Raw genomic sequence first — 27,254 nt, 5'->3', positions numbered from 1 at the left:
GAAATTGAAGTTAATGAAGGCGAAATGAATACAAGGTCCAATGCTGAAAGTTACCTAGCAATTCTGCTTCAATTTATTGAGGAGAACCTTGGAAAAAATTCCAACCAGGCAATTTGCCGCATTCAGGATTTGAACCTGGATCTGCTTATTATTTCATAGTCATACATGCTGTTAATCCACAACAGTGGACTGGACTTTTAACATGGTATACATGAACAATTATTTTTCTAGTGACTATGTATAACGAGAATTTTTTTCTCACTGTTCAGTTACTTCCTGTCAACGATTAACTTAAGATGATTCACTTTAGTAAAGCTTCTCTCTTATTAACACCACGTACGAAGCAAGATTGAATTATGAAAGGACAGGTGATAGGAAGATTATTATGTTATGTATGTTTACCTCTGACATTGTGAGTTTTTTCTATTGAAAAACCAATATCTTACTTACATGTAAAGAAGAAGAAGAAGAAGAAGAAGAAGAAGAAGAAGCAGCTTTGAGTTTATATATTTCAGGACAATATTACAATATATTGTTTTTTTTTTTCATATACAGTACCATACATGTTTCTATATAATCATAATCATCATCGTCCGTCACGAATTAGGCCTGTGTAGACCTGTTTTGGCCCCATCTAGCAGTCTTCTAAAGGGTCTTCCTAACCGTCGATGTCCTCTGGGTTGATATAAGTATATAAGTATGGTAAATTAAAAACTTGTTTAACAATATAAGTTAAACTGAATTTGAATATACATGGATTGTACAGTACGAGCATTTTGAATTTAGGAAATCATGGTTGTATTTTCAGAGAGTGGTAGTGCTAGCTGACGAGGAAGAGGAAGAGGTAGATAGCAAGCAAGTTACAAACAGTGTTCAAGTTAAGGTAAGTGTACTTGTTTCCAATGTATATATTTAAATGGTTTTTCATAACATGATGTTTGAAACTGAATATGTAAGAGCTGCAGAATTCGGAGTACTGTACTTCTAGGTTGTGGAAGTTCATCTGCAGGAAAGAAATACTTAAAAACTGATTTGTATTCAATAGAATTGTTAATAAGTTTTATTTTTTGGAAATACCCAAATAATCGATTTTAAAAGAAAAGCTACGTTTTCGAAGACAGTACTATTTATTATCTGCTGAAACTTAGCAGATTCAGTATTAGAGAAGAGGAGGGATTAAAGATTTTACTTTATTTTTTATTTTTTTTTTACACTAGCACTTGTTTCTATATTATCTTGTACAAAATTTCTCTTGTCCTTTTATTGGAAAGTAGAGAATTGGTTACTAGAGCATACAGAGTAATTACTATTTTGTAAACTGTGAGAATTATTCTACAATTATTATTTTTCTTAATGTAATAATAATAATAATAATAATAATAATAATAATAATAAACTGTAATAATGTACATGACATGAAAAAATATTGAAATGAAGGTGGTTCCACATAACGCACCTATCATAATTTCAACAAGTAAATAAATACAAATTACATTCTTGATTCTTCATTTCAATTGTTACAGTACAAATAATTTTACAGAGTGTTAGTGAACTAGCTGCAATGAAACATTTGAAAACAAGTGCCATGACATTGGACACCATTGGTTTTGTGAATGAAATGAGTTTTTATTCTTAAGTAAATGTTAAAAATAATATTTGAGTGATTTCAAGGATGTTCCTATCTAAATCATAACTGTCCTAAAATGACATACCATAAGAAGAAACTGCTGTTGGTGGTGTGTTTCTTCATAAATAAACGATTTTTTTGCACATACAGATATTACACTACATTACTTTTACTATGGCACAGTTAAAAGCAGGATATTTTACATTATATATCCCCTATACAGCTTTTTAAAAAATTGTAACACTATGTCATTTTATCGACAGTACTTGGGTAAAATGACATAACTTACCCACCTTAAAGTAAGATATGGAATATTTTTACTTGAATATATGGCATGAAAATGACTTTGTTCTCTTGGAGAGACGGACAGACTTGCTGTGTGCTCACATATTGCACTTAGTACAATTGAGCCAAGTCTCCTTGCACTTAGTGCAATTGAGCCAAGTTTCTTTTTGTCTTGAATGGAAGAATACGTCTTTTCAATAAAGGCATGACATATCATCACCGTCATCTGAGTTGCATTTCAGAACATCATTGTCCACTTCTTGATCGAAAGGAAGCCTTTTCTTCACTTGGTGATATGCACATCATAATTCCAAACGTTTCGACTCTACAGCACTTGTCTTCATCTCAGCAACGTAAGAGCTGCTAGTAAAATTTTGTTATCTGTTGAGCTACGTTTCCTATAGAGAGGCCCAATTTGTGATGAAACAGAAGTGGGGATACATAATATGTTCTCACGAATAAGCTTGATGTAGTTTTCTTTAAAGATTTACAACATGTACTCTTCAGAACATCACAAAGAACATGATTCAGCTATTGAAGATACTGACTGGTGTTGCTGATCCAGCTGCAGTTATAGGAATTAGTGTAGGCACTTCCAGTTGGGCATTGTCATTTGTTGTTTCCGGTTTTGGGCTTTCTTCTTATGATAGGCCATTCAGTTATTCCTGCAGCACTAAAAACATGATTTGGAAATATATGAGGATTGATTCATATGCCAAATTCTTGTTTGTGCAAATCAAATAATAGCATTGTGGTTGGTGACTGCTTTTCTGTAGGCCAATGAAAATAAACTGCCAATCTGGTATTGGATCACCTAGCTCTCCTAAGATAAACCCACAACTATTTGGAGTCTTTCTGGTTCTGATACGATTTGAGAAACCCAAAAAATTTCACATCTAGGAGGTAAAGTTGATGCGTGATGTGCAGAGAGAATGAAACCATTATCTCTGGCATATGTCAACATGTCAATATGTCTGTGGTCCAAATGAGCATCAACCAGAAGAAGTACTTTGTTGTTTTTGGAGGTTTTGATGTATTCAGCACTTCAGCCACTGTGTAAAGAACTACCCAGTCATCCATCCCAGTTCATTAACTAGTATTAATGTGTCATATCATCATCAAAAAAGTTCTTGTTTTGACTTCATGACAAATATCAAAGCAGGCAGAACAAAATTTCCAGGAGAACTCATATGATAACACTGTTGCTTGTTGACCTCGCTTGGCACATTTTATAGTCCCTATCTGTTTCTTCCCTCTAGCTGCAAGGATTTTCTTTGGTGTTTGAACAGCTAGGAATAGTGCTGATTCATCAACATTCCAAATTCATGTAGGATGGATGTGTTTTTCACCTAAAACTTTCATTTCGGGTAAAATGACAGTGTGTGTCATTTTATGCTCATAGATGTTATGTCATTTTACCCTGACTGGTAGCTTTCAACATATGGAGGTACAGCCAATGCTTACATGAATTTGGAGGCTACAAAATAGGTTAAAAATAATCAGAACGGAAGTACTTACATGCCTCATATATATAAAAAAAAATGTGTTTGATTTCTTTAAGTCTATGTAAAATTCCACCAAAGAAATGTCATTCCAAAGTTTGGCAACAAGATTTTCACTGATTTAAGCATACAAATAAGATTTTTCACGAAAAATCAACGTAATTTATGGAGGTTCTCTGTATCCAATATACGAACATAACATCCAGTTCAGAGGAATGCTGTCTCGTGTACAAGTATTGAGAAACCTAAGGTATGTCATTTTACCTGAGTATGTCATTTTAGGACAGTTTCCCCTACTAAGAAATTTTAATGCAAATTTAATTAAATATCGTAAAAATTGGTGTTTGCCTAATAATATGTTATGTAAGAAATACTTAGTAGATTCGTCAAGTGTGTAATGCCGATCCTCCATGATGAATCTGATATGATGGAGCAAATCATCTGTAATGTTACATGGACTACTGTTTCCGTTATCATGAAATTTCACTCTTCCTTTATCAAGCATTTCACATAATCACTGTACTGTTAATTCATTGATATCATTTCCATATTTTTTTTAGGAAATGTGACATGTTCACAACCACATACAAAAACAAAAAAAATGTAAAATTTATGGGTAGTGAAATCAAAGATACTGTTAAGGGGTTAGGTACAGCTTACAGCAGTAAAATTTTTGGAAATATTCAACATTTTTTTCCTCCATTACTGTATCTTCTACAGTAATGAGAATTGGTATGTGTAAAACACTGTCCCTCCTGGTATATGAAAAGAATATTTTTACGATTTAAAAAAATTATATATATTTTTTTTCAAAATTCCTAATGGTGGTAGTTCACTATGCAGTGATGAAGTGTTTCCCTCATAACTCATAAACTTGTTAACTTTTTTTCATGTTCTCTTGCTTTTATTTTATTGTCGAAACTCATGTTTACAATATCATGCTCTTTCAACTACATCTTAATAATTTGTTTTTGGCAGAAGAAAATACTGATATTTGACCAGTTTTTAAATTAATTTATTTTTTATCAGACAATCTAGCAAAGGTAGAGAAGTGATCTTGCATCATATTTTAGACATGACATGCATAAATACACACAAAACATTTCGTCACAGAATGTTGGATAATTTTTGAGGTAGGTGGCAAATGCTTCATCACTGCACAGTGAACTGAATTTTGTAAAAAAAAAAAAAAAAAAAAAAAAAAATAGTAATAATTTTTCATATAGCAGAACGACAATATGGAGGGTAGCTGCGAATATATTGAATAAGCAGTTGTGGACAGGCAATAAGGGGTAGTCCTCCAGCTTGGGGGTTGGGCGAAGGGCTAACAACCCATCACCGTAAAAAACAGCTTGTTACGAATTCATACAATAAAAACACAGAATAAATATGGGAAATGCCTGTTATTATTTGGTTGAGAAGGTCATCTAGTCTGCTGTCAAAAAATCTAAAAGTTAAGAATTTATAAAACAGTTATATTACCGGTTGTTCTATATGGTTGTGAAACTTGGTCTCTCACTTTGAGAGAGGAACAGAGATTAAGGGTGTTTGAGAATAAGGTTCTTAGGAAAATATTTGGGGCTAGGAGGGATGAAATTACAGGAGAATGAGAAAGTTGCACAATGCAGAACTGCACGCATTCTATTCTTCACCTGACATAATTAGGAACATTAAATCCAGACGTTTGATATAGGCAGGGCATGTAGCATGTATGGGCAAATCCAGAAATGCATATAGAGTGTTAGTTGGGAGACCAGAGGGAAAAAGACCTTTGGGGAGGCTGAAACTTAGATGGGAGGATAATATTAAAATGGATTTGAGGGAGGTGGGATATGATGATAGAGACTGGATTAATCTTGCACAGGATAGGGTCCAATGGCAGGCTTATGTGAGTTCGGCAGTGAACCTGTGGGTTTCTTAAAAGCCATTTGTAAGTAAGTAAGTATGAATTTATCATTAATAATAAAATGTTAAACGACTTTACTGAGTGATGAAATCAGTTTATTTTCTGGCACAGAAAAGTTATTCAGAAGTGAAATTTATAAAAAAATATATTTGTCACCCATGTCATAGCACACTCTTTTATAATTTCCTGAAATAATTGAAATTTTTTCCTTGTTTCGTTCTTACAAAATATAGTTTCTGACTTTTTTGTCAGTACTGATTCATTATAAGTCACAGCTCTCATTTACCTTCATTATTTTTATTTCTATTATTAATGAGTTGTATATTCCTATTTGTAAATCATGCAAATAATTATGAATAATATAAGTTATAACCTTAAGTGGACTTCAGTGTGTGTATAGTTGACAGGGGGTGACTGAAGTTGATGTGTTTGTATATTTACCATATTTGGCACATATTAGTGGTAGTGTCTGATCATGGGAATCATGTTGCACTGTGTTTTACCCTCCATCAGCATACATATCCATAAATATTCGTGTTAAATGTTAGGTTAGGTTAGATGAGGGGATAGCTGACAATGAGTGGTAGGAAACCGAAAACTGTGACAAAGTTAGAGTGGGTTAAATGAGGGAATAGCTAAGAGACAGGAGACTGACGACTTTGATAAAATTAGAGTTAGCTGAAATAAATAATTACCCGAACTTCTGTCGAATGTATGATTCAAGGAATACTTCAGTAAAAACAAGAGGGAATTACTTCAAAAACTTGTTACTGAATTTAAGGAACAAGGTTTCCAAAACAATGATTAGAGATGGTTTACAAAAAGGTAAAAAGTCTTACAAAAGTATACAGTATCTTCAAGAATGCAAACACCACTGTGAAGCATACACATTCAGCACACATTCTTTGCACGTGGAATATGGTTTCAAGTTTAGAGACTTCGTGTGATTATAATTATGATACCAAGGTTAGAGCTATAATTATGATACCAAGTTTAGAGCTTCAACTACTTGACTCCTATAAACTATCCCCATCTGAATTAGGCTTAAAGTTGCCTCAATTACATATGGTTATAATGACTTTGCACAGCTTTGAAGAGTTCAAGTTATATAGCAACAATACTGGTGCACCAATCTACAACACTATCTCATGCATGGGACAGTTAAGTGAGTTAAGAAACTCAATTGGGTAGTTGGTTGCATCATCTTGACTTAAGACATATGTGTGGACTTGAACAGCATTTTGGGAGCCTGGAACAGTTCAAAATGGTCTTGTTGATGGATGCTGCTTGATTATTTTTTGGTGTCAAGTTCAATCTCTCCCAAAACCAAGATTTGTCTCTTGTGGAGATGTTTTTCATACCGCAGTAAAATTCTAAAATAAGATCAGTGACAGGTGAAACAGTTTTGCAAATAGGAAGATGAAGCTCTACTTTACTGTTGACATTGGTCTTATTATCTTCTCCTACTTTCAACAGTATATTTGTAATAAATTCTTGTATGAGTTAATCATTCCCCATTCGAACTCTCATATTGACTGTTCTTCACATGAGATCAGAGCACTGAATGCTGAAGGTAGGCATTCACCCCCTTGGCTCTTGTACCTCGTGTGAGGACAGGTAGAGTCTGACGAAAGTCTCTAGAAAATAGAAATGTCACTCTTGCTGTCACTATGATCATTTCTGGTATCTTGCAACATTCGATTTAGTGCTCCAATACTTTTATTATTGGCTATGGTATACTCATCCCATACAATGAGAACACAGTCTTGAATTACTTGTTTCTTGTTGTTATTTTTAGATATGGTACACATTGGGCTCTCATTGTTGTCCATGTTAACAGGAATTTTCTAGGCTGATTGATCGAGCAGTCTTACCATCCAGAAACAAAGTTGTCACCATATCAGAGGACATCATTGCAAGAGCAATCTTACCATCACATAGGATTTTACTCAGTATTTAATTAATCTTAGTAGTTTTTTAGTCCTTCCAGGTGCGTCAAAGAACATTTTTTCTGATTTGGCATTGACAGTATTTACAATAATTTGAGTGTAAAATAAGTATCTTTTTGTTTATTTTTGGTTGTAGCTCATTTTATTCGATTAACTGTGCCATTTTGTAAAAACCTATTATATTTTTTATTTAGAGCATTATTATTGAGGACCTGGGACATCGGTAAACTGTAATTCACCAGGGGGTTGCAGATAATGATGGAAACACAGTCTTGTAGCTGTAAAAGGCAATGGTTAGTATGGTGATCATTGATGTTCACATTGGGTATGTGCCTTGTCAGATCCTGCACCAAGTTCTCGAAAAAATTCTCTTTGTACTTTATTCATAATTCAAGAAGATTTGAAACACTACAAAACAAACATGATCGAAAAAGTTGCCTCAGCACTGTCGCTGACAAAAGCTCCTGAAGCGTGTTGTTCAATGAGTGTCATCTTCAAGTAGGCGATGAGCTCTGCATGCTACTTAATAACTCAGGAAAGCAATATCCACTGGCTTCAGTTCATTGAACGATGTCTGTCTCTGATGGTATGGTGTAGGAGTCAAAGATAGTAGCTTTTGCTATTATTAGAGCACATTCTGTCAATTGCTTTCTTGCTATAAATTCCCAAACACTCATCGACTCATCACTTCATCATGTTCATTTTCGATGCTGAAAGTTGCTTGGTTGCTCCTCTTATTTACATACTGCACTTGCATATGTATTTTATCGAACTGATGCTACTGCAAAATTCCATGTTTATGTCCATTTGGAATGTTTGCGACAGTAAAGGTGACCAAGGAGTGATCCACTGATTGTTGATCTCAGTCATGTTTCCTTGACCTCATTCAAGAAGCATCTCCACTCACTGTTATGGGCTTCGCAGACGACACTGTCATAGGAAACTCTGAAGAGTCAGCGATTGAGCTTACTCGTTTAGCTATTCAAAGATTTCATGAAATTGGACTAAGTATCAACTCTGGTAAATGTAGTGGATTATCCATAGTCAAAAGAAAGCTAAATCCAACATTGCTAATAATAGAAGATGAATGTAAGTTAACCAGCGTTACAGAAGGAGAACAAATCTGCTACTTGGGCATCACATATCAAGATTCCTCAATATTTGACTTGACTATGGTTATGAAAAAGCTTCATACACAACTAGATATATTAACCTCTTCCTCTCTATTAAAAGCAGATAAAAAATTCACAGTTCTAAGTTCTTCCATCTGCCCTTCTTTAATATATCCATATATTACTTCTGAATTTAACAAAATACCAACTGAATTTTTACAGGATGCTGACAAAATGATAGAAAGTTCCCATAGGGAAATATTATACCTACCAACAGATGTACCAGATAACATGATATATTCCGAGAAAAAATGAAAAGATTTGGCCTATTTAAATCATCTTGGGAGGCCTTTCTTTAATATATCAATGCTTGTAACATCATTTTAAAATCTTGTAACCATTTTAAAATCTTGTGATGTTTATGCACTGGTCACTCGAAATCCTCAAAATGAAAGTTCATTATGCTTGAAGTCTCTTCAGATACAAGAAACATCTAAAATGATTAATTCACGCAGTAATTTGTATGACTCCTGAAAATTCACCACGAACTTCGACAGTGTGAATTTTCTGCCTGGTGTCAACTTCTCCAAAAAGGAATTGGAGTAGATCTCTACAAGGAACATACATCTATCAATCTTGGGTCAGAAATCATAAAGGGCTCTCCTGCAGTGAATGGCACGAGGCCCTCAAAATGTTAGCCAATGTTTCCACTGTTCGCTCCATGCTGGGTCCTTGGGCTCTAACCTCTGTAGGCATTGCTGCAGGAAGACAGAAGCACTTGACCATGTCTTAGGATCCTGTCCACATAGCTAATTTCTCAGGAACTCATGTCACCATCGTGTTTGCTCCTTCATAGCTAAAGAACTTAAGAAAATTGATTTTTTCCTGTTTATGAGGAAGTCCATTTTAGTTGTTGTAGGATTGACATAATCACTTTTTAAAAAAATAGTTCTAAAGGATACATCATTGACTCTACCATTAGATTTGAACATCACAAAGATTAACCTGAGGAAGTGAACAACGAGAAGAGGAGCATTTATGAGCCTACATTGGGTTACTATAAATTCAAATACAAGCTAAGTGAGATACAGGTGTTCTGATTGATTGTGAGAGCGCGCGGCAGTATACCACAGTATTTTGTGGAAGTTTGATAAGTCTCGGACTACCCATTAACAAAATTAAAAGCATAGTTATCATTGTAATGAGGGGGTCTTTGCAGATATTAAAAAGTACTTTATATATTAATTTTTATGTAACACTTAAATGTTATATTGATCTCTGATTTCATATTAATTTAGTTTTTTTTTTTCCAGTATTTATTGTATGTATACTTAAATCCTAAGTTATTATTTCTGTTATTATTGTATTTTTGTTCATCTTGTCTTTTTTTTGGCAATCTGTAAATTCAGAAGGTTATTTTATAATAAATGCACAAAATGCTTTCAACGAATATAAAGCAAGAAGAAGTCGTGGCACAGTTTATTCAGATCTGTGGCTTGAGAAATGTGATTGGTTGATTGACTGCCTCATATTAGAATTAAGAAAGTTCTGGGACAAGTATCACTGTTCTATATAAAGAGGAAGGGGTATTACTCTCTCAGATGTACAATACACGACATGTACAACTTACCTGCATGATGACCAGTCACAGCATGCGTGTTTAATGGAAAGATCGGACCACTTTCTCTCATGGGAGAAAATCGAATCGGTGGTGAATGCCGGTGATTTACGCTACGTATAGTCTTGTACAAATAATGCACTGGTAAGAGGTATAAGAAAACGTTAGGTTGATCTTACTTACATTTTATCAAATACAGCAATAATAAATGTTAAAAATGATGTCCACCTTCTGGATGCAAGAATCATCGATGTAGAAAATTCTGAAACACCTTCCTCAAGACTCCATCTGTAACATCAGCACTCACCTGAGTTCATTCGTAGCTCTTGTTCACACACACTTTCTGTTTTAAATTCTATCACAGATAACAATCACACACATACAAATAGTGAAACTAGTGCTGATTAGAAACAATGTATAGTTCTTATACAAATTATTTTAGGATAATAATAATAATAATAATAATAATAATAATAATAATAATAATAATAATAATAATAATAATAATAGTGATAGTAATAATTACAAGTTCAAATTTTAATATAATAATTCAATCCTCCTCAACTTGATGAGGTTGCCAAAGACAAAGAATGTTAAACAGTAACATTTAAAATGACATTAAAAATGTCTTACAAGAAATTTGTTTACAAGAAACTAAAATTACAGTAGATAATATTTCACATAACGAAAATTTATAAAAAACACAGATAAAATAACAGAATGAGAAAATTCAACTGTAATTTGAATTGAAATACAAATGTCGCCGTAAAATCTGCAGAGAACCCTTCAAAGCTATAATAGAAATTTCCTTAATTGTTGTTGGGACTCCAAATTTATGACAATGACACAAATTGTTTTGTTATGGTCCCCCTAGCGCCCACCATTAATCCAATGACTTCTATATCCTTGAGTTTATTTGATGTTTTGTAATAAGGGATAGTGGATTCATAAATTGTTCTTTTCTCTAGGTTAACCTCCTCAGATTGATTCTGATGCGTCTGGAATCTGATGGTTGGATCCAGAATATAACCTTTTGTCTCTCCAGATTAAATATTATAATATCAATATGCCGATGACTTCCAGTGTCCCTATTCCATGGACTTCTTCATAGGTAGTGTAGCCATTGGACTTAAGGCATGTTGCGATTATAGACCTGATTTTATGATGTCTGCTGTTACGAAGAGTTTCGCCAAATGGGCATGAACTCAAGACATGAGCCAAAATTTCAACCTCACTGTGGCATCACCTACATTGGTTATTGTCTTCAGTTCTGCCTGGAATAGCACGTACAGGAGCAACATTACCAGTCATCTTTAGTGCATCTCTGCACTCGGAGCTAGAAAGGCCTATATGATATCTGACCCAGCTGTTTGCAGGAGTGAAGTCTTGATATAAGCTGACTCCTTTACCTTTCTGTGGCAGTTGACACCATTTATCAAATTCTTCAAAGTGCAAAATTTTCCTGCGTTTCTTGAGTCAATTAGATCTCTTTTGTTCTTAATGGTGTCTGGGGAGATCAAATTGTTATCCAAAGGTAACTTGCCGAGGTTAGTTTTCAATTCACTCTCTAAATCTCTTGGGCTGGCAATATACTGATTATCTGATCTCATCAAAAGTTGAAAACTGTTAATTTGTTGAAGGACTGCCTCCCATGTAGTTCGAAATAGTCCAAGGCCTTTATATTTACTGTCAGAGTAAATCATTGAATCTGGAGTATCTGTAGGTAAACATAATATTTCTTTCAGTGTTGTTTTAATCATTTTATCTGCGTCTTGTAGGAAACCAATTAGAATTTTTTCGAGAGGAACTGAGAAAAAGTGATACATTAATATCGGACAGATTGAAGAGTTGAGGATTTTAAATTTCTGATCTGGATGTAACCAAGGTGAAAAAGAAAGTAGAGCCAATTTATTTTTTAATTTTGAAATCATTTTTTTTGAGAATCAAATATCATTACATTGGCAAAGTTGAGACCCAAGTACTTGATACATTCTTGTTCTGAAATGCGTTTACTCTGTAGGTCTTTTAGAATTTCGAGATTAAATCCGGACAATTTACCATGTTCCATAGTGATGGCTATGGATTTCTCTAAGTTAATATCCAATCCGATTTCTTCAAATCTTTGAAGAGCCATTTTTGTCAATTCGATAGCCGAATTTCAGTCTTTCCCGATTATAACGGTGTCATCGGCAAAACCTTGGGACTGTTAATGGAGTTAATCCGTTAACTAAGTTATACCCATATGCATTTGCTATCTCTGTTTCACTTAGTTCTTGTGGAATATGGTCAGTGGATACATTGTATAGTGTTAGTGATAATGGTGAACCCTGTAACACACCTTTAGAAATTTATATTGGTCTGGTTTTGAGTAGTTTAGGTTTACCTGAGTCGTGTTATCTTCCTATAAGGAGAGTATTAACTCTCTTAGTTTTTCCGGGGCTGCAGTAGATGATAAAGATTTTCGCAAATGAGTGTGACCAATGTTATCGAAAGCCTTTTTTATATCCAAGAACACTATTGTGGCATTTTCTTTTTTTACTTTGGCTGACTGTAATATTGAACTAAGAAGAGAAGTATTTATTAAACCTCTTTGATGCTCTGAGAAGGATATGTATGATCTCAATTTAAAGTCTAGTGCTCGTTCAATAACATGCCTTAAAACAGAGCAGATGATAATAGGTACTTTTTCAAATTTAATATTTCCCATTTCATTTTGTTTATTTTTTCTTCATTACGGCATTTTCCCTAAAACGTTTCATTATTATTTCCTCATGTTCTGTCTTCTTCTGTATCTCCATCTTTAAATTACTCATTCTCAGAAAGTGCTCTGCCTACTGTAGTCGAAGTAGTTCTGGTGATCTTGCTTCTGCACTGTTTCACTGCTAGCTTATAATCTTCCTACTTAAAAGAAACAAAAGTGAATGACTGCCATTAAGAACCATTTGCTTTATAAGTGATACAGTGTTTGTACGAGGCGTGTTCTTAAAGTAAGTTCCGTTTTCAGCTATAGCCATCGCATCACTGCAATCTTTATTTTGCACATGCGTGTTTTCTTCTTCAGTCCTCAGGCAAGCTCTGCATGCAGTTTCAGAGCTTCAGTCCTTGTGTGTGGTTAATTGTGATCAGTTGAAATGTTTAAAGTGATCAGGCACCCCACCGACTGTGAGATGTGGTCTGTTATCCATTTCTTCAATGTGAGAAACATCAAACCATCTGACATTCATAATCAACTTTGTGAGGTGTATGGTGATGATGGCATTAGTGATGGAATGGTCGGGAGTTGGGTTAGGAAGTTCAATGAGGGCCGCATCTCTTTGCATGATGAGCAGCGTACCTGTCGGCCATCTTTGATCAATGACGATTTGTGTCGATGAAAAAATTAATGAGGACAGGAGGTTCACAATTTCTTTGCTTTCCTTGAATTTTCCACAAATGTCACGGAGTGTTCTCTACAAAATTGTGACAGATCAATTACGATATCGAAAATTGTGCTCACGATGGGTACCCAAGATGCTCACCGAGGAACACAAAACCAAACGAGCTTCTAGTGCATTGAGATTTCTCACACATTGCAGTGAGCAAGGCGATGGGTTTCTTGACCGTATCGTGACAGGTGACAAGACTAGGGTGTCTCACATGACACTTGAATCGAAGCAGCAGTCCACGGAATGGAGGCACACTGCATTGCCAAGGAAAAAGAAATTCAAACAAACCATGTCAATAGGCAAGATCATGTGTACGGTTTTTTTGGACAGAAAAGGAGTCCTACTCATCAGATTCTTGCTTCAGACTTTGAAGAAGCTCTGTGGCGCAATTCAGAACAAGAGACGTGGGATGCTGACCGACGGAGTTGTGTTGCTTCATGACAACGCTCGGCCACACACAGCTCGTGACACCCAAAATCTCGTCTCGAAATTTGGCTGGGAACAAATTGACCATCCCCCCCTACAGCCCGGATTTGGCTCAGATTGACTTTCATCTCTTCCAGCACCTCAAGAAGTTCTTCGGTGGTGAATGTTTTGATGGCGACGATGAAGTGAAAACAGCAGTGCGGGAGTGGTTTGCATCATAGGCGGGCGAATTCTACAATGAGGGGATAGAAAGACTTGTGCCACGACTCGATAAATGCCTCAATAATGGTGGAGATTATGTTGAGAAGTAATTGAAGTGTGGGGAATACAATGCAACAAAAATGGTTTGTAAATATCTTCCCGTTTATTTACTACACCCTTTTGGAACTTACTTTAAGAACACGCCTCGCATTATTATTCAATACCCGGCCTCAGAACAATTTTTCCCTTGAAATTATTCAAATTAGCTTCATAGGAAGCCTTACCTGAAACCTAGATTTACATAACACACGTCACTGTTCATTAACAGAAAGCCACAATTTAAGTCACACAGAGTTTGTGTGCACTCATTGTTGGTTGCTTGACGGTTGTCAGCCCACTTTGAGGTCTGTGGAGATATAGGGAAAAATTGGATCGGTGTTGGGTAGAGTTCCTGGGTAGCTCAGTTGGTAAGAGCATTGGTACATTTAACCAAAGGTCCCAGGTTCGATACCTGGTCGCAGAACAATTTTTCCCTTGAAATTATTATTATTATTATTATTATTATTATTATTATTATTATTATTATTATTATTAATGTTGTTGTTGTACTGATATGACTCAGGAGATAAGCTATGACCTTAAGTAGCACGGTAAATTGAATGTATGTGAGTGTATTATTCAGGAGACAGGCCACTTTGAACAACACAGTCACTATAAACAAAACATAACTGTGATCACGCTACAACTGCATTTTGAGACTAAAGTTTTTAAACTGGAATCAAACTATTTTTTGTCACAAGTCTGCTGCTCGTGCATATTTCCCTCTTGGCCTTACCAATGCCACAGTCGAACCACACAAAGCTCGTAAAATGTATGTCTTTGAATGAATTATTCTTGTGAGTGTAGTGACATTCACTGTAATATTGTGTAATAGAGTGTACATCAAAGAGCTGCTTCCTTTTTTTTAAACTTAGCAGCCCTTCCTATTGGCCTGGGTATGACATTTGATGAAAGGGCACTGTCTGTGAGTCTGTAACAATAATCATATTTATTATCATCATCATCATCATCATCATCATGAACAAGCAGAGTGAACAGTTCAATACTCTCTACCTTAGATTGGTTATGATGTGCTTCTTCTGCCCTTCACTCATCAACTAGATGGCCCTCATCTGCAATTTTTTCAGTTGTAACCTGTGTAAAATATTTAGACTGTGTCTCAAAGATCAAGTCCATACTACACAGTAGCGACTAGCAACTAGGTGACTTGTAAACTACACACTAGGGAGCTTTGGACATGTATTCTTGAATCATGACCGTCTTTATAGATTTTTTTCCAAAAACCATGACATCACAGTGCAGAACTGAATTAAGTAGGCAGTACCCTAATGCAGTTTTATTACAAGTTATGTGGAAAAGATAAGGACCTAATTTATTGCAATAATGTTTAAAACACGGCAAAGAAGGTGTTAATAGTGTCAATGTTCTAAGTTAACGTGTTAGTCTACATTATATTCATATTATTTCACTTCCAAAGCATCTTCAGATGTCATAACCCCAATTGGCGATCAGGTATCCATGTTTGTTTAGTGAACAAGTCATCAATCAAGCAAGCATTTTCGTTTACCAGCGACTATGGACTTAATTGCTATGCACTATGTAGCTTTGGATCAAGACTTATGACATCACATCCGGCTTTTTAGACAACTATCTAGTTCACTTCAGCTGAAAATGTAGCTTTGAGACATGGCCTTACATTACTTAACAGTTCTCAGGCCGTGTCTCAAAGCTCAAGTCCATACTACACACTAGTAACACAGTCTACTATATACAGTCACGAAGCTTGAGTTTTGAGGGTGCTAGAAACAATAGACTGTGACGGTTCTATTTTGCATTGCCTGTAATGAGGCGATATTAGCGATCCTAGTGGTGAGCAACTATCTAATGTTTGCATATTTACTACGTATTGAGCTTCGTGACTGTATATACTAGACTGTGCTAGTAACTAGTCAGCGAATAGGGATTATAAAGAATGGACACTGAGCGAATTTTCCTGTCTTTTGTTTCTCTGTGCGCCGGTGTTTAGTTCCACTTTGAAGCACTAGAGGTTAGTGTAATCGAGCACACGCTAAGATAAAAATTAAGAATAGAGTTGGGACACATGACTCAAACATCGCCTACCTTATTGCATAATCCAGTAAAACTTTGCTTCAAATATTTTCAAGTTAACAGCTTTTCCTTATTTCTCAGTGATAAACTAGTTGTAATAATATTTTTTTTATGCTTCGTATATAATAAATTATATTATAAAATAATATAATCTATACTAATAATAAATCTGTAGCCGAAATTTTTCTGGTAATTTTCGATTTTCCAAAAATAATTGGTCCCAACATATATAATTAACCACCCTGAAACCGAAAATCGCTTTTTTGAAATTTTTGTTTTGTATGTCTGTCTGTCTGTCTGTCTGTCTGTCTGTCTGTATGTTTGTTACCTTTTCACGCGATAATGGATGAACGGATTTCGATGAAAATTGGCTTATAAATTATGTTCATTGTAACTTAGATTTTAGGCTATATGGCATTCAAAATACATTATTTAAAAGGGGGGTTATAAGGGAGCCTGAATTAAATAAATCGAAATATCTCGCTTATTATTGATTTTTGTGAAAAATGTTACATAACAAAAGTTTCTTTAAAAATAATTTGCGATAAGTTTTATTCCTTGAAAAATTTTGATAGGACTGATATTTAGTGAGATAAATGAGTTTTAAAATTAAAATAACTGCCATCTAAGGTGGTGTATTGAAATCAAAAACAGATGACTTCGTCTATAAGGGCCTTGGACAGCAACAATCGAAAGCTATGAAAGATAGCCTACAGAGAATGTTTCTGTGTTTGTATGAAGTAATATCGGAAGCTAAATTAACCGATTTGTATAATTAATTATTATTTCACCATTGGAAAGTGTAGTTTCTCTAGCTGGACATAATGCTATAATGTTATTACGGCAGTGGCGGCCGGTGAGACATTCTGGTGGTGGTGCCAAAAATGTAAGAAGGTTGGACGCAAAGCACCAAGTGAAAGGTGATAATCACAGCTCATGTTTACATTATGTTAAATAAAACAAATTAATTAAGCGAGCTATTTTACCAGGTGTGCAGTTAATAATGCAACTAGTAGGCCTATATGAAACCAAAAACAGCAATAAACGCTTTTCTAACTTAAAAATATGCTTATATAAAATTTATCACTTGAATGTTAAGAGAGGAATTTAACTAATCACTAACATTTTTAAATTCCAAGCAATGTACTCACCAAAGTGCCAATCCAACGCCGAGAGAGAGACATCTGCATCTGGATTAAAAAGAACGGTACTGGAAATCCATTCGTCGTTCCTTTTTGTTGGCAAACAAGTCTATCACTTTTGCATTGAAACCTTCAATCTTGCATACAAAAGATTTTTCGCACGATAACATTCCTAAAGCACTCAATCTTTCTTCCTTCATAGTGTTTCTAAGAAATAATGTGGTTATTCTTTTCAGCATAGAAAAGCATCGCTCAGCTTCAGAAGTGGAGATGGGCATTGTAATTAACAATTTCAAAATTTTGATTGTCTCCTCGAAAGTATCACATATTTCATCTTCTAGAATTAAGGAAAGAAATGGAAAATATAAATAACTTTTAGAACTCGTAAAGTTACTGGCAAAAACACACGAAATGAACGGTGATACAGACAATAAATGAAAACGTTTACACTTCACTTAAACGGACCGATGAATCCAAGGCAGCAGCTTGAATAACACATGTTCATGTCCTGCATAAATCTCATATATCGTTAACAAAATCATCAATACTAGCAACAGTGTAACGATATTTAGTTGCCGCGAAATAAAACAAATATCACACTAAATTAACAAATAGTGTTACATTAATATGAGGAAATACGTAGTTGTCTTTCTAAAAATAACCATGACTGACTTTCTCTGCATTCGATACAGTTAAATGAATAGTAATTTGTACTTTCAAATCCAAGTTGAGTGCATTAGTTTTGAATTGGTAACATTGCATTAAGATTTGGCGCCGAACTTTTCGTGTAAGTCTGCTCTTGAGACAACGGTTTCCTGCCAAACTTTTCCAACAAACCCTGCCATCTAGCGGAATTTCTGGATTACTGCGCTCCAGCGGGCGGAATTTTAACTACTGAGTCAAATTGAACTCGGCTCAGTCTCCGCCATAAGAACCACATATGAACTAAACCAGTAGCCTTTTGTACAGTGTTATATGGGCTTACCCGGTGCCACAGAGAACTGGCTCCAACGTTCGAAAAAACACTGCAAGAGTGCGTCCCGATCTGTGCGCGCGCTCGTTCAAATGAAATTGGAATAAAATACGTAGAAATAAATTATTACAACTGTTTTTTAGGGTATTATTTTTTGTTTCTTTCATTGGTGGTGCCATGGCACACTGGCACTGCCCCAAAAGCCGCCCCTGTATTACGGTATATTATATAATATAATTTAAGTTATTTGAAGGGTTCAGAACCATAGTGGGCCAAACGCCATTTACTGAATACGTAGAAAACAAGGGTTAAAATTAAGTTATTACCATAATTCAATGGAAACCTATAACAAGTAAAATAAAGTATACACATTAAATCTAAATGATGTCAATGTTCATTAAACTATGGTTGCATGTAATAAAAATTAGAAGGAATTGTCATTGCACCAATGAGTGGTCTCTGAACCAAAATGATAGCATTTTAACTATTTGGATGCAATTTAAATTAAGTAACATATTAAACGATTTATCCTTCTATCAAACACGAATGTTCCCTGGATCAAATGTCCTATTTTAATTATGTAATTACTTTATATTTATTTCTAACGGGTGCAGCGGAGCGCACGGGTACGGCTAGTACATTATAAAATCATGTATCAAATTCGTTTAATATTTGTCTACAATATATAGGCATATGGTTTTACTTCTCATAGGAGTTTTGTTTTTCCATTTTCAGTGCTATCAAATACAGTAATTACATATTTTAATTGTTGATGGGGTCAACGTCTTAACTCTCAATATAAAGGAACTCTAGAGCCTAGACATTACAGATAATGATGGAATTATTATTTCATCGGTCCAATTTATTTTATTTGAGTATATAATGTATCTAGATATATTAATTATTTGTCTGTTATATTCCGCTCTGTTGACTATTAGCTGGTGTGATGTAAGCACCAACTCTAGGGAAAAAGCAGAAATCTCACGCTCAAGCTGGTTTGAAGGTCATTGAAATCAGTCCTGCTACATCAAAGGTACCGACGTGAAGTGTCCATACACCGAATAGGGATTATAAAGAATGGACACTGAGTGAATTTTCCTGTTTTTTTTTTCTGTGCGCCGGCGTTTAGTTCCACTTTCAATCGCTAGAGGTTAGTGTAATCTAGCATATGCTAAGATGTGTGTAAGAGTTTAGACACAGGATCCAAACATTGCCTACCTTATTGCATAATCCAGTAACGCTTTGCTTCAAATAAATTCAAGTTAACAGCTTTTCCTTATTTCTCAATGACAAACTAGTTGTAATAATATTTTTATGTTTTATATGTAATAAATTATATTATAAAATAACATAATACATTATAAAGTTATGTATCAAATTCGTTCAATATTTGTCTACAATATATAGGCATATGGTTTTACTTCTCACAGGAGTTTTGTTTTTCCATTTTCAGTGCTATCAAATCATTACATATTTTAATTGTTGATGGGGTCGTCTCAACTCTCATTATGAAGGAACTCTAGAGTCTAGGCATTACAGCTAATGACAGATTTATTATTTCATCGGTCCAATTTATTTTATTTGAGTACATAATGTACCTAGATGTATTAATTGTATATTTCCGCTGTGTCGACTGCTAGCTGGTGCGATGTCAGTGCCAACTCCTAGGAGAAAGCAGAGTCTCACGCTCAAACTGGTTTGAAGGTCATTGAAATCAGTCCTTCTACATCAAAGATACCGACGCGAAGTGTCCATACTGTATAATTATCTATACACTGGTTCATACTTGTAATTCCCTATACACTGGACTAGCAACTAGATGACTTGTAAACTACACACTAGGGAGCTTTGGACATGTATGCTTGAAACATAGCCTTCTTCATTGACTATTTTTCTAAAAACCATGACATCACAGTGGAGCACTGAATTAAGAAGGCAGTGTCCTAATGCAGTTTCATTACAAGTTATGTGGAAAAGATAAGGGCTTAATATATTGCAATAATGTTTAAAACATTGTACAGAAGTTACTAACAATGTCAATGTTCAAAGTTAGCGTGTTATTCTACACTATATTTACATTATTTCATTTCCAAAGCATTTTAAAATTTCATAACCCCAATTGCTGATGAGGTATCCATGTTTGTTTAGTGAACAAGTCAACAATCAAGCAAGCATTTTCGTTTACTATAGTCCCGTCACTCTAATTTCCGGCAGCCAATCGCGTTGCAGGTCGGCTACATTTAAATGTGTGCGTCTTGTGATTCACTGATTCATTTCTTAAGGCTTGATAAATACTTAATATAATCGCCAGCCATTTTAGCTCTTTTTTTTGGCATTCACAGAAAGCACATGAAGACGTTATTTGCCGCTCAATTATTTGCTGAATTACATTGCATTTGATTTATTATCATAGGAGCTACGACATGATAATGTTTAACGGTGTGGCAAATAGATTCCTCGTATGGTAACTCGGCAATGTGAGAACAAAAATGGCGAACGATACTACCTACCTACTGTTACTAGTAGACTTTATAGAGCCTTTACTTTCTAAGACGTAAGCAAAGGGGCGGAGTCACGCCGGAAATAACAGCGTCGGGACTATAGCTACTATGGACTTGATTGCTATGCACAATGTAGCTTTGGATCATAACTTCTGACGTCACATCCGGCTATTTAGTCAACAATCTAGTTCACTTCAGCTGAAAATGTAGCTTTGAGATACGGCCTCAGTAGGTAATTAATAATGTGGAGACAATGCACATGCGCCTTTTACAGGAACAGTGTTGTTTAATTTGCATGATAGATAAACGTAGGCCTACATATCTTGCAATTTTTATAAATATTATATTTTATAATAATGTCAAACAATAGCGTAAATACCAGTTGTACTTATGGTAGAGGATGGACTGTCCCTATTGAATTAATTGTAGTGGAATGAGCTTCATAACCTCACATTCTTCCTTTCTTGTGTTTGATTGTTTTGGTTCACTTGTCTGCACTTCTCTGGAGCATTGCTTGGCAGTGTATCGACATAGCCTTTCTTGCATCCATTTTCACGCATTGCAACTGCTGCTTCAGTTCTGCACGACATCTGTCCTGTTCATTTAATTCTGTGAACTTTCAGTCATAACACGTTTTGACAATTTCATTTAGTCAAACATAGGAATCAGTGATCACAAACTTGAAACACTATTCTAGAGTGTAAACAACAAAGGTTTGAGCAGTTTTCGTTATTTTTAAATGGTTTAAAACAGAAATTATGGTACACCCAAGTTGTATGTGTAAGCCCATTACCCTACAAGTCATATGTTGAAATTCAAAGTGAAAGTAGGTCCTAGTTACGCCATTTCTGCCTAGCGTAACATACATGTAACAGATGGCACTTTCCCACTTTTCTTGTCTTGACAACAATGCGTCCTTTTAAAATGTGTATTGTTGTATCATATTCAGTTACCTACACTTTGTTCTTCGTAACTCGCCCATTTTGTTTCACTTGATAGATGTTGATGGCAACCTCTTGAATTGGTGAATATATTTTCTGTGGTACATTTTGTCTCACAATAACAAATAAGTAACTATTTCTTGAACAATGAATTAATTTTTATGCAATTATTTGTTTAAATTATTATTATGAAATATCTTGTGATTTATTGCATGGTTACTCATAAAATAAAACTAATAATTGTTTTATGGAAGTCTAATTTTAGTTGCGTGTTACATATATGTTACAATAGGCAGGACAGTCAATATAACATTTCTATCTCCTCCAAAAGTTTGTGTATGCACGAAATCCTGTCAGATACAAAACATGGTGCCTAAAAACAAAACAGGACTATCTAGTAGACTTTCAGATATAAAAAGGAGCAGATTCACAGAGGAATGAGGGAATGAAAAAGAATTTCAAAAATCTACAGCATCAGTCCAAATAATTGACTCACTTCCAGAAAACTGTGAAGTTTTACTTACCTTATAGGTTTTATTTTGGCAGTTTGTTCATCTAAATGATATTTTTGGTACATGTAAAGCGACGAGGCTATGATGTAACAGGACCTATTCGTGAGAATCACCTGCCTATAGAATGCCAGCTTACAACCTCAAAATCCAAGCCTAGGAAGAATGAGAGGGGAGATTATGACTTTATAAGCTGCAAGGAAAGTGGAATAATCATCAGCAGGTGGCTGGACAACTCTGCCGTGACCATTGCTTTCACCAGCCATAGCATAAATCTAAATAATTCTGTCGCCAATACTCGAGACAAGAAAAGAACATTTTTCTTGTACCCTGCACATGGTGTTATTGGGAATATAATAAAAATGTGAAAAGAAATAGAATGAACGTTAGTGAAGTAATGTAAAATGGACGACAGTGAAATAATGTACAAGGTGAGCATTAGAGAGAAGCAGTGGTGATGTCCAATATTTACTTGAATTTTGGATGCGTGTGTTCATAATTGATGGCTCCTCTGCAGGAAAACTAATATCGATATGTCAGATTGGAGTTGAGGCTCCTGCATTGCCACATGCTATCTCATATCCAAATGCAACTATTCCTAGATCTTTCTCACACTGGAAGTTGTTCTGAACTGGAAAGAATTTTACCTGACATCCGACATGATGAAAGAATTATTTGGTATCAAAGGCGCTGATGCACTGTAGAAAACTGCAAAGAATCTCCAAAAATAATGTATACTAAATCAGGTGTTGGTCTGTGCATAGAGTATTTTGCGCCAGCCCATAGAAAATGAACGAAAATGAAAAATGGTGCCTAAACATAAAATAAAGGTTCTGTTGCATACTCTGGTTTAATTTTATACAGTATATTCTAAATGCATATTCTGTCTAGCGTGACATATATGTCACATCTTTCATTGTTAAATCTAAGCATTGTTTCAATTTTTTATTAATTGTAATAGTTTCTGAGATCAAAATAGATACACAAACACAAACTGGTTAATGTATGCAATCATAGATTTCATCAGTAGTAGATAATTTGGATGGGAAGTAAAAATGTTTTTTGTCTCCTGAGAAGTTTTGTTCTGTGCACTTACAACCTTCATTGTTTACACTATTCAATTACGTACATGGTTACCTATTGTGTACTTTTTGCCATGTTTTGCTCTTCAACCTATACGTGTTGCTGTCCGTAATTTTACACTATAGTAGGCCTATGTTAATTTCATTTTAATTACTTCTTTTAGTAATGACTGAAAAAAAGCCAAATATTTTCTTTTAAAAACTTGCCATATAGGCCTACAGGTAGTAGACTGTGCAAATGAAACATGCATTTCACACAATGGCAAAAATACATAGTATAGGTACTTACTTTTTATTGGTATTCTCCCAATCAGAGTCCTTGTTCTTTTCGTGGTTTTCAACGTATTTCTCGTGTTCTTTTATTAAGAAATCGGCTCATATCTCGTTCGTTCAACTGATTGTCTTCTGTTTCAAGACTGCAACCAATGGCACCTAGGAGGCGATACTGCAACGACTTTTATTTAGTCATTTATGACGAAATTATAATGTAGTTATTACCTATTCTGTACAAGACTGGTACAATAAAATACCAGTTATACAGTGTTTATTGGTAACATAATTCCACGCAAATTACGCACGTCTTATTTACTGTGTAATTATACACTGTTTAACCCATGCATAAGAAGTTTTTACTAGTAAGACCGTACAAGTGTACTGATGGAAGCAGGAATGAAATTGGAGATGATTCAGGAATCACCTTACTTACAAAACAAGAAGTAATAATATATATAGAATGAAATTTCTGTTACACAAAAAATGTTCGAACAATCAGGCTGAGCAAATAGGTATTATAAAAGCTCTGGAAAAGATAAAGAAACCAAGCACAATTTGATCAGGAATGGAGAACTGTAGCAATATATACAGACAGCCAGATAATGCTGGACTCAGAAGCCCAATAACCACAACAAACTAATAGACACCATCAGGAAGAAAACTAAGATCCTGTAAGATAGAAACTAGACAATAGAGTTCAGCTAGATAAAAACTCATGCAGGATATCACGGGAATGAATTGGCAGATAAGCTTGTGAAAAAAACAGCAATAGATGTGGTGTTATAAATCTGTTACCAGGGAAAATCTAAAATCCAAGTAGTAAAAGAAAGGCGAGAAAGGGAATGGCAAATGACTACAAAGAGAGAAATAACTAAGTCTTTCTTCCCTATGGTAAAGAATAGGCTAAAAATCAACATCTTTGTTATGCCAAACTTGGCAGTCCTCTTGACTGGTCATGGATGGCTCAGGTCATGTTATCACCGTTTCCAGATTATAGATAGTCCACAATGCACATGTAATATCCCAGAGCAAACAGTATGTCACATAATATATGAATGCCAACAATTAGAAGTAAGAAACGACTTCAAAAACAAAATTGAGAAGAAAGGTGGAAAATGGCCAGTATCAAAAACTTCAATGATGAATTCTCTCAAAAAGGACTTTAAGTTTGTTAACAGAATCGATTTTCAACTTCTATGACCAAGACAGGCCGGAAGAAATAATCAAGAGCAATGTCAAATTGAGTTTGTTTAATTTTAGATATATCAGAATGCTATAATAAATAATAGTAAATCAGGAAATTACTACTTCTTCTGTTTTCTAAAATTAGGATAAAATCCTGTTTAATCCACTATCCTTCCATCTTCTTTTGGACGGCCCAAGCATCTTGTCCCACATGGAGAGCTGTCTCTTGCGATTTTTACAAGCTTTTCATCTTCCATTCGGTTAATATGATCATTCCAATCTTGTCTATGTCGAATTACCCACTGGCCGATTTGTTGGATGTTACAAGTTTCACGAATTACCTGACTTCATTCCCGATCGAATAGTGTTTGACTAGTTATTCTTCTCAACACCTTCATTTCTGTTGTCTCGAGTATTGTTCTGTTCTTTTAGTGTCAGGTCGTGATTCACAAGCATATGTTAAAATTGGCCCTATAACTGACTTATATACTCTACATTTTACCTCTTGACATAGATATTTATTATTATTCCCTATATTTTTATTTACTACCCCTGATATTCTTAAGGCTTTATTTGTTTGTTGTTTCACTTCCTTGTATAAATCTCCATATGAGGTGATACATATGCTCAGATAAGTAAGTGAATAGACTTGTTCAATTATTTTATTTTCTATTTCCAATTTACATCTTACTAGAAGTTTGCTAACTGTGAGGCATTTTGTTTTCTTTACAGAGATGTTATATTATATAATTTTGCTACCTTAACCCTTCTCCGTGCAACCTATTTTTGTAACATAGATGAGCAAGGAAGGTCCATCTGACCCACATGCCATTTTAATGCATTGACAGAAGGAAATCATTTTATTGCACACAATATTAAACTTCTTTAATAATGATATTATTATAATTACCAAAATATTCATGACAATATGTATAAATGATATAATTTTAGTAGCTTTTTCATGTGATACAAGAAACTTATTTAGTGTATGATATGCAATTTCTTTTACTTTTATCGTAAAACTCACATACATTTACACAAATTTTAGATTTTCTCATATCTAGCACACATACATTAGTTAAATCTGCATGTATACAATCACACACACAAACACACGTCATCACTCGTCATCATTCTTACACTTTTTATACACACGGGTCACTTCACTGTGCTCATTACAGACTGATTGGCCACAATTGTCACAGCTTTGTTTTTGTTTGCTACTTTTTTGATTCAGGCACCTATGACACCTTCTTTTAGTACCCTCCTGTGGCTGGGGGTCAGTTGATGGAGTAGGCCTACTAGCTCTTAGCATGAAAGGAGCATTGGTCATTACAGTTTTTTTCTGAAGTCTTACTCTAGATCTTCTTTCAATTTGAGGTTAGATGAAACTTTCAGCAACAGCTACAAGGAACAACCTCCTATTGTTGTGTTTTCCAAGGTTCTACGAAGGATGAAGGTTCATCCATACAACAAATGCAGCAACTCCACATACATCTAAAAGATTCATGAAAAATGCAAATGGCCAGCAATGCATGCGTCTCTCGCATGCATAGGCATGTACTAACTGATCGAGTGTGTCAACACCTCCTATTGTGCTATTGTGAAGAATAATAATTTGTGTTTTTTTTTTTCTTCTTCCGAAATGGTTTGTGTGTGGTGCATTGTAGAAAGAAGAACAACTGCCTTATTTGGTTTTGTTACATATGAAACCAGTGTTACATATTTTGTAAACCCGAAGATAGATGAACAGTCTGGCCGTCTTTTATTTGGCTGAAACTCAGGAGGAATGAATCTTTTGTTTTTGCGTACCATTCCAATTAAGATGAGACCATTACTGAGGAGATTCTCAGTGAGTTCTTTGTCAGTAAAGTAGTTATCGCAAGTTACATTTCTGTTTGTTCTTTGATAAGACTCTGTGTAAGTGTTTCTAGAATTCTTCAACCTAATCCAGAGTGCGCTCTTACACAGCTTTCTTTTCCAATGTATGGCAGACCATTTAGGGGATAGCAGGTTTTGGAGTCACAAGCCCACCATACTTTCATGCCATATTTGTCAGGTTTTGATGGCATGTATTGCTTGAAAGGATATCTACCACGGAATGGAATAAGTTGCTCATCAACCATTATATCAGTACCAGGAATATAATACTTACTTACTTACTGGCTTTTAAGGAATTCGGAGCTTCATTGCCGCCTTCACATAAGCCCGCCATTGGTCCCTATCCTGAGCAAGATTAATCCAATCTCTATCATCATATATCACCTCCCTCAAATCCATTTTAATATCTTCCCATCTATGTCTCTGCCTCCCCAAAGGTTTTTTTTCCTTCAGGTCTCCCAACTAACACTATCTATGCATTTCTGGATTCGCCCATGCGTGCTACATGCCCTGCCCATCTCAAACGTCTGGATTTAATGTTCCTAAT

General features: G+C 35.0%; 1 protein-coding gene across 11 annotated transcripts in view; it reads left to right on the top strand.

Annotated features, from left to right (window-relative positions):
• The window catches only part of LOC138703319 (ubinuclein-1-like), a 720,147-nt gene that overhangs the window by 278,744 nt on the left and 414,149 nt on the right, over positions 1-27,254 (top strand). For all 11 annotated transcript variants that reach the window (XR_011333095.1, XR_011333096.1, XR_011333097.1 and 8 more), the window contains one exon: positions 809-883. Coding sequence is in view for 8 of the 11 variants with exons in the window: in XM_069831096.1 (XP_069687197.1) it covers positions 809-883 (75 nt within the window). In the remaining 3 variants the exon portion in view is untranslated. The remainder of the gene's footprint in view (positions 1-808; positions 884-27,254) is intronic.

The sequence above is a fragment of the Periplaneta americana genome, chromosome 7, assembly GCF_040183065.1.
Source record: "Periplaneta americana isolate PAMFEO1 chromosome 7, P.americana_PAMFEO1_priV1, whole genome shotgun sequence".
NCBI classification, from domain to species: domain Eukaryota; kingdom Metazoa; phylum Arthropoda; class Insecta; order Blattodea; family Blattidae; genus Periplaneta; species Periplaneta americana.
This window is presented reverse-complemented; position numbering and strand designations above follow the sequence as displayed.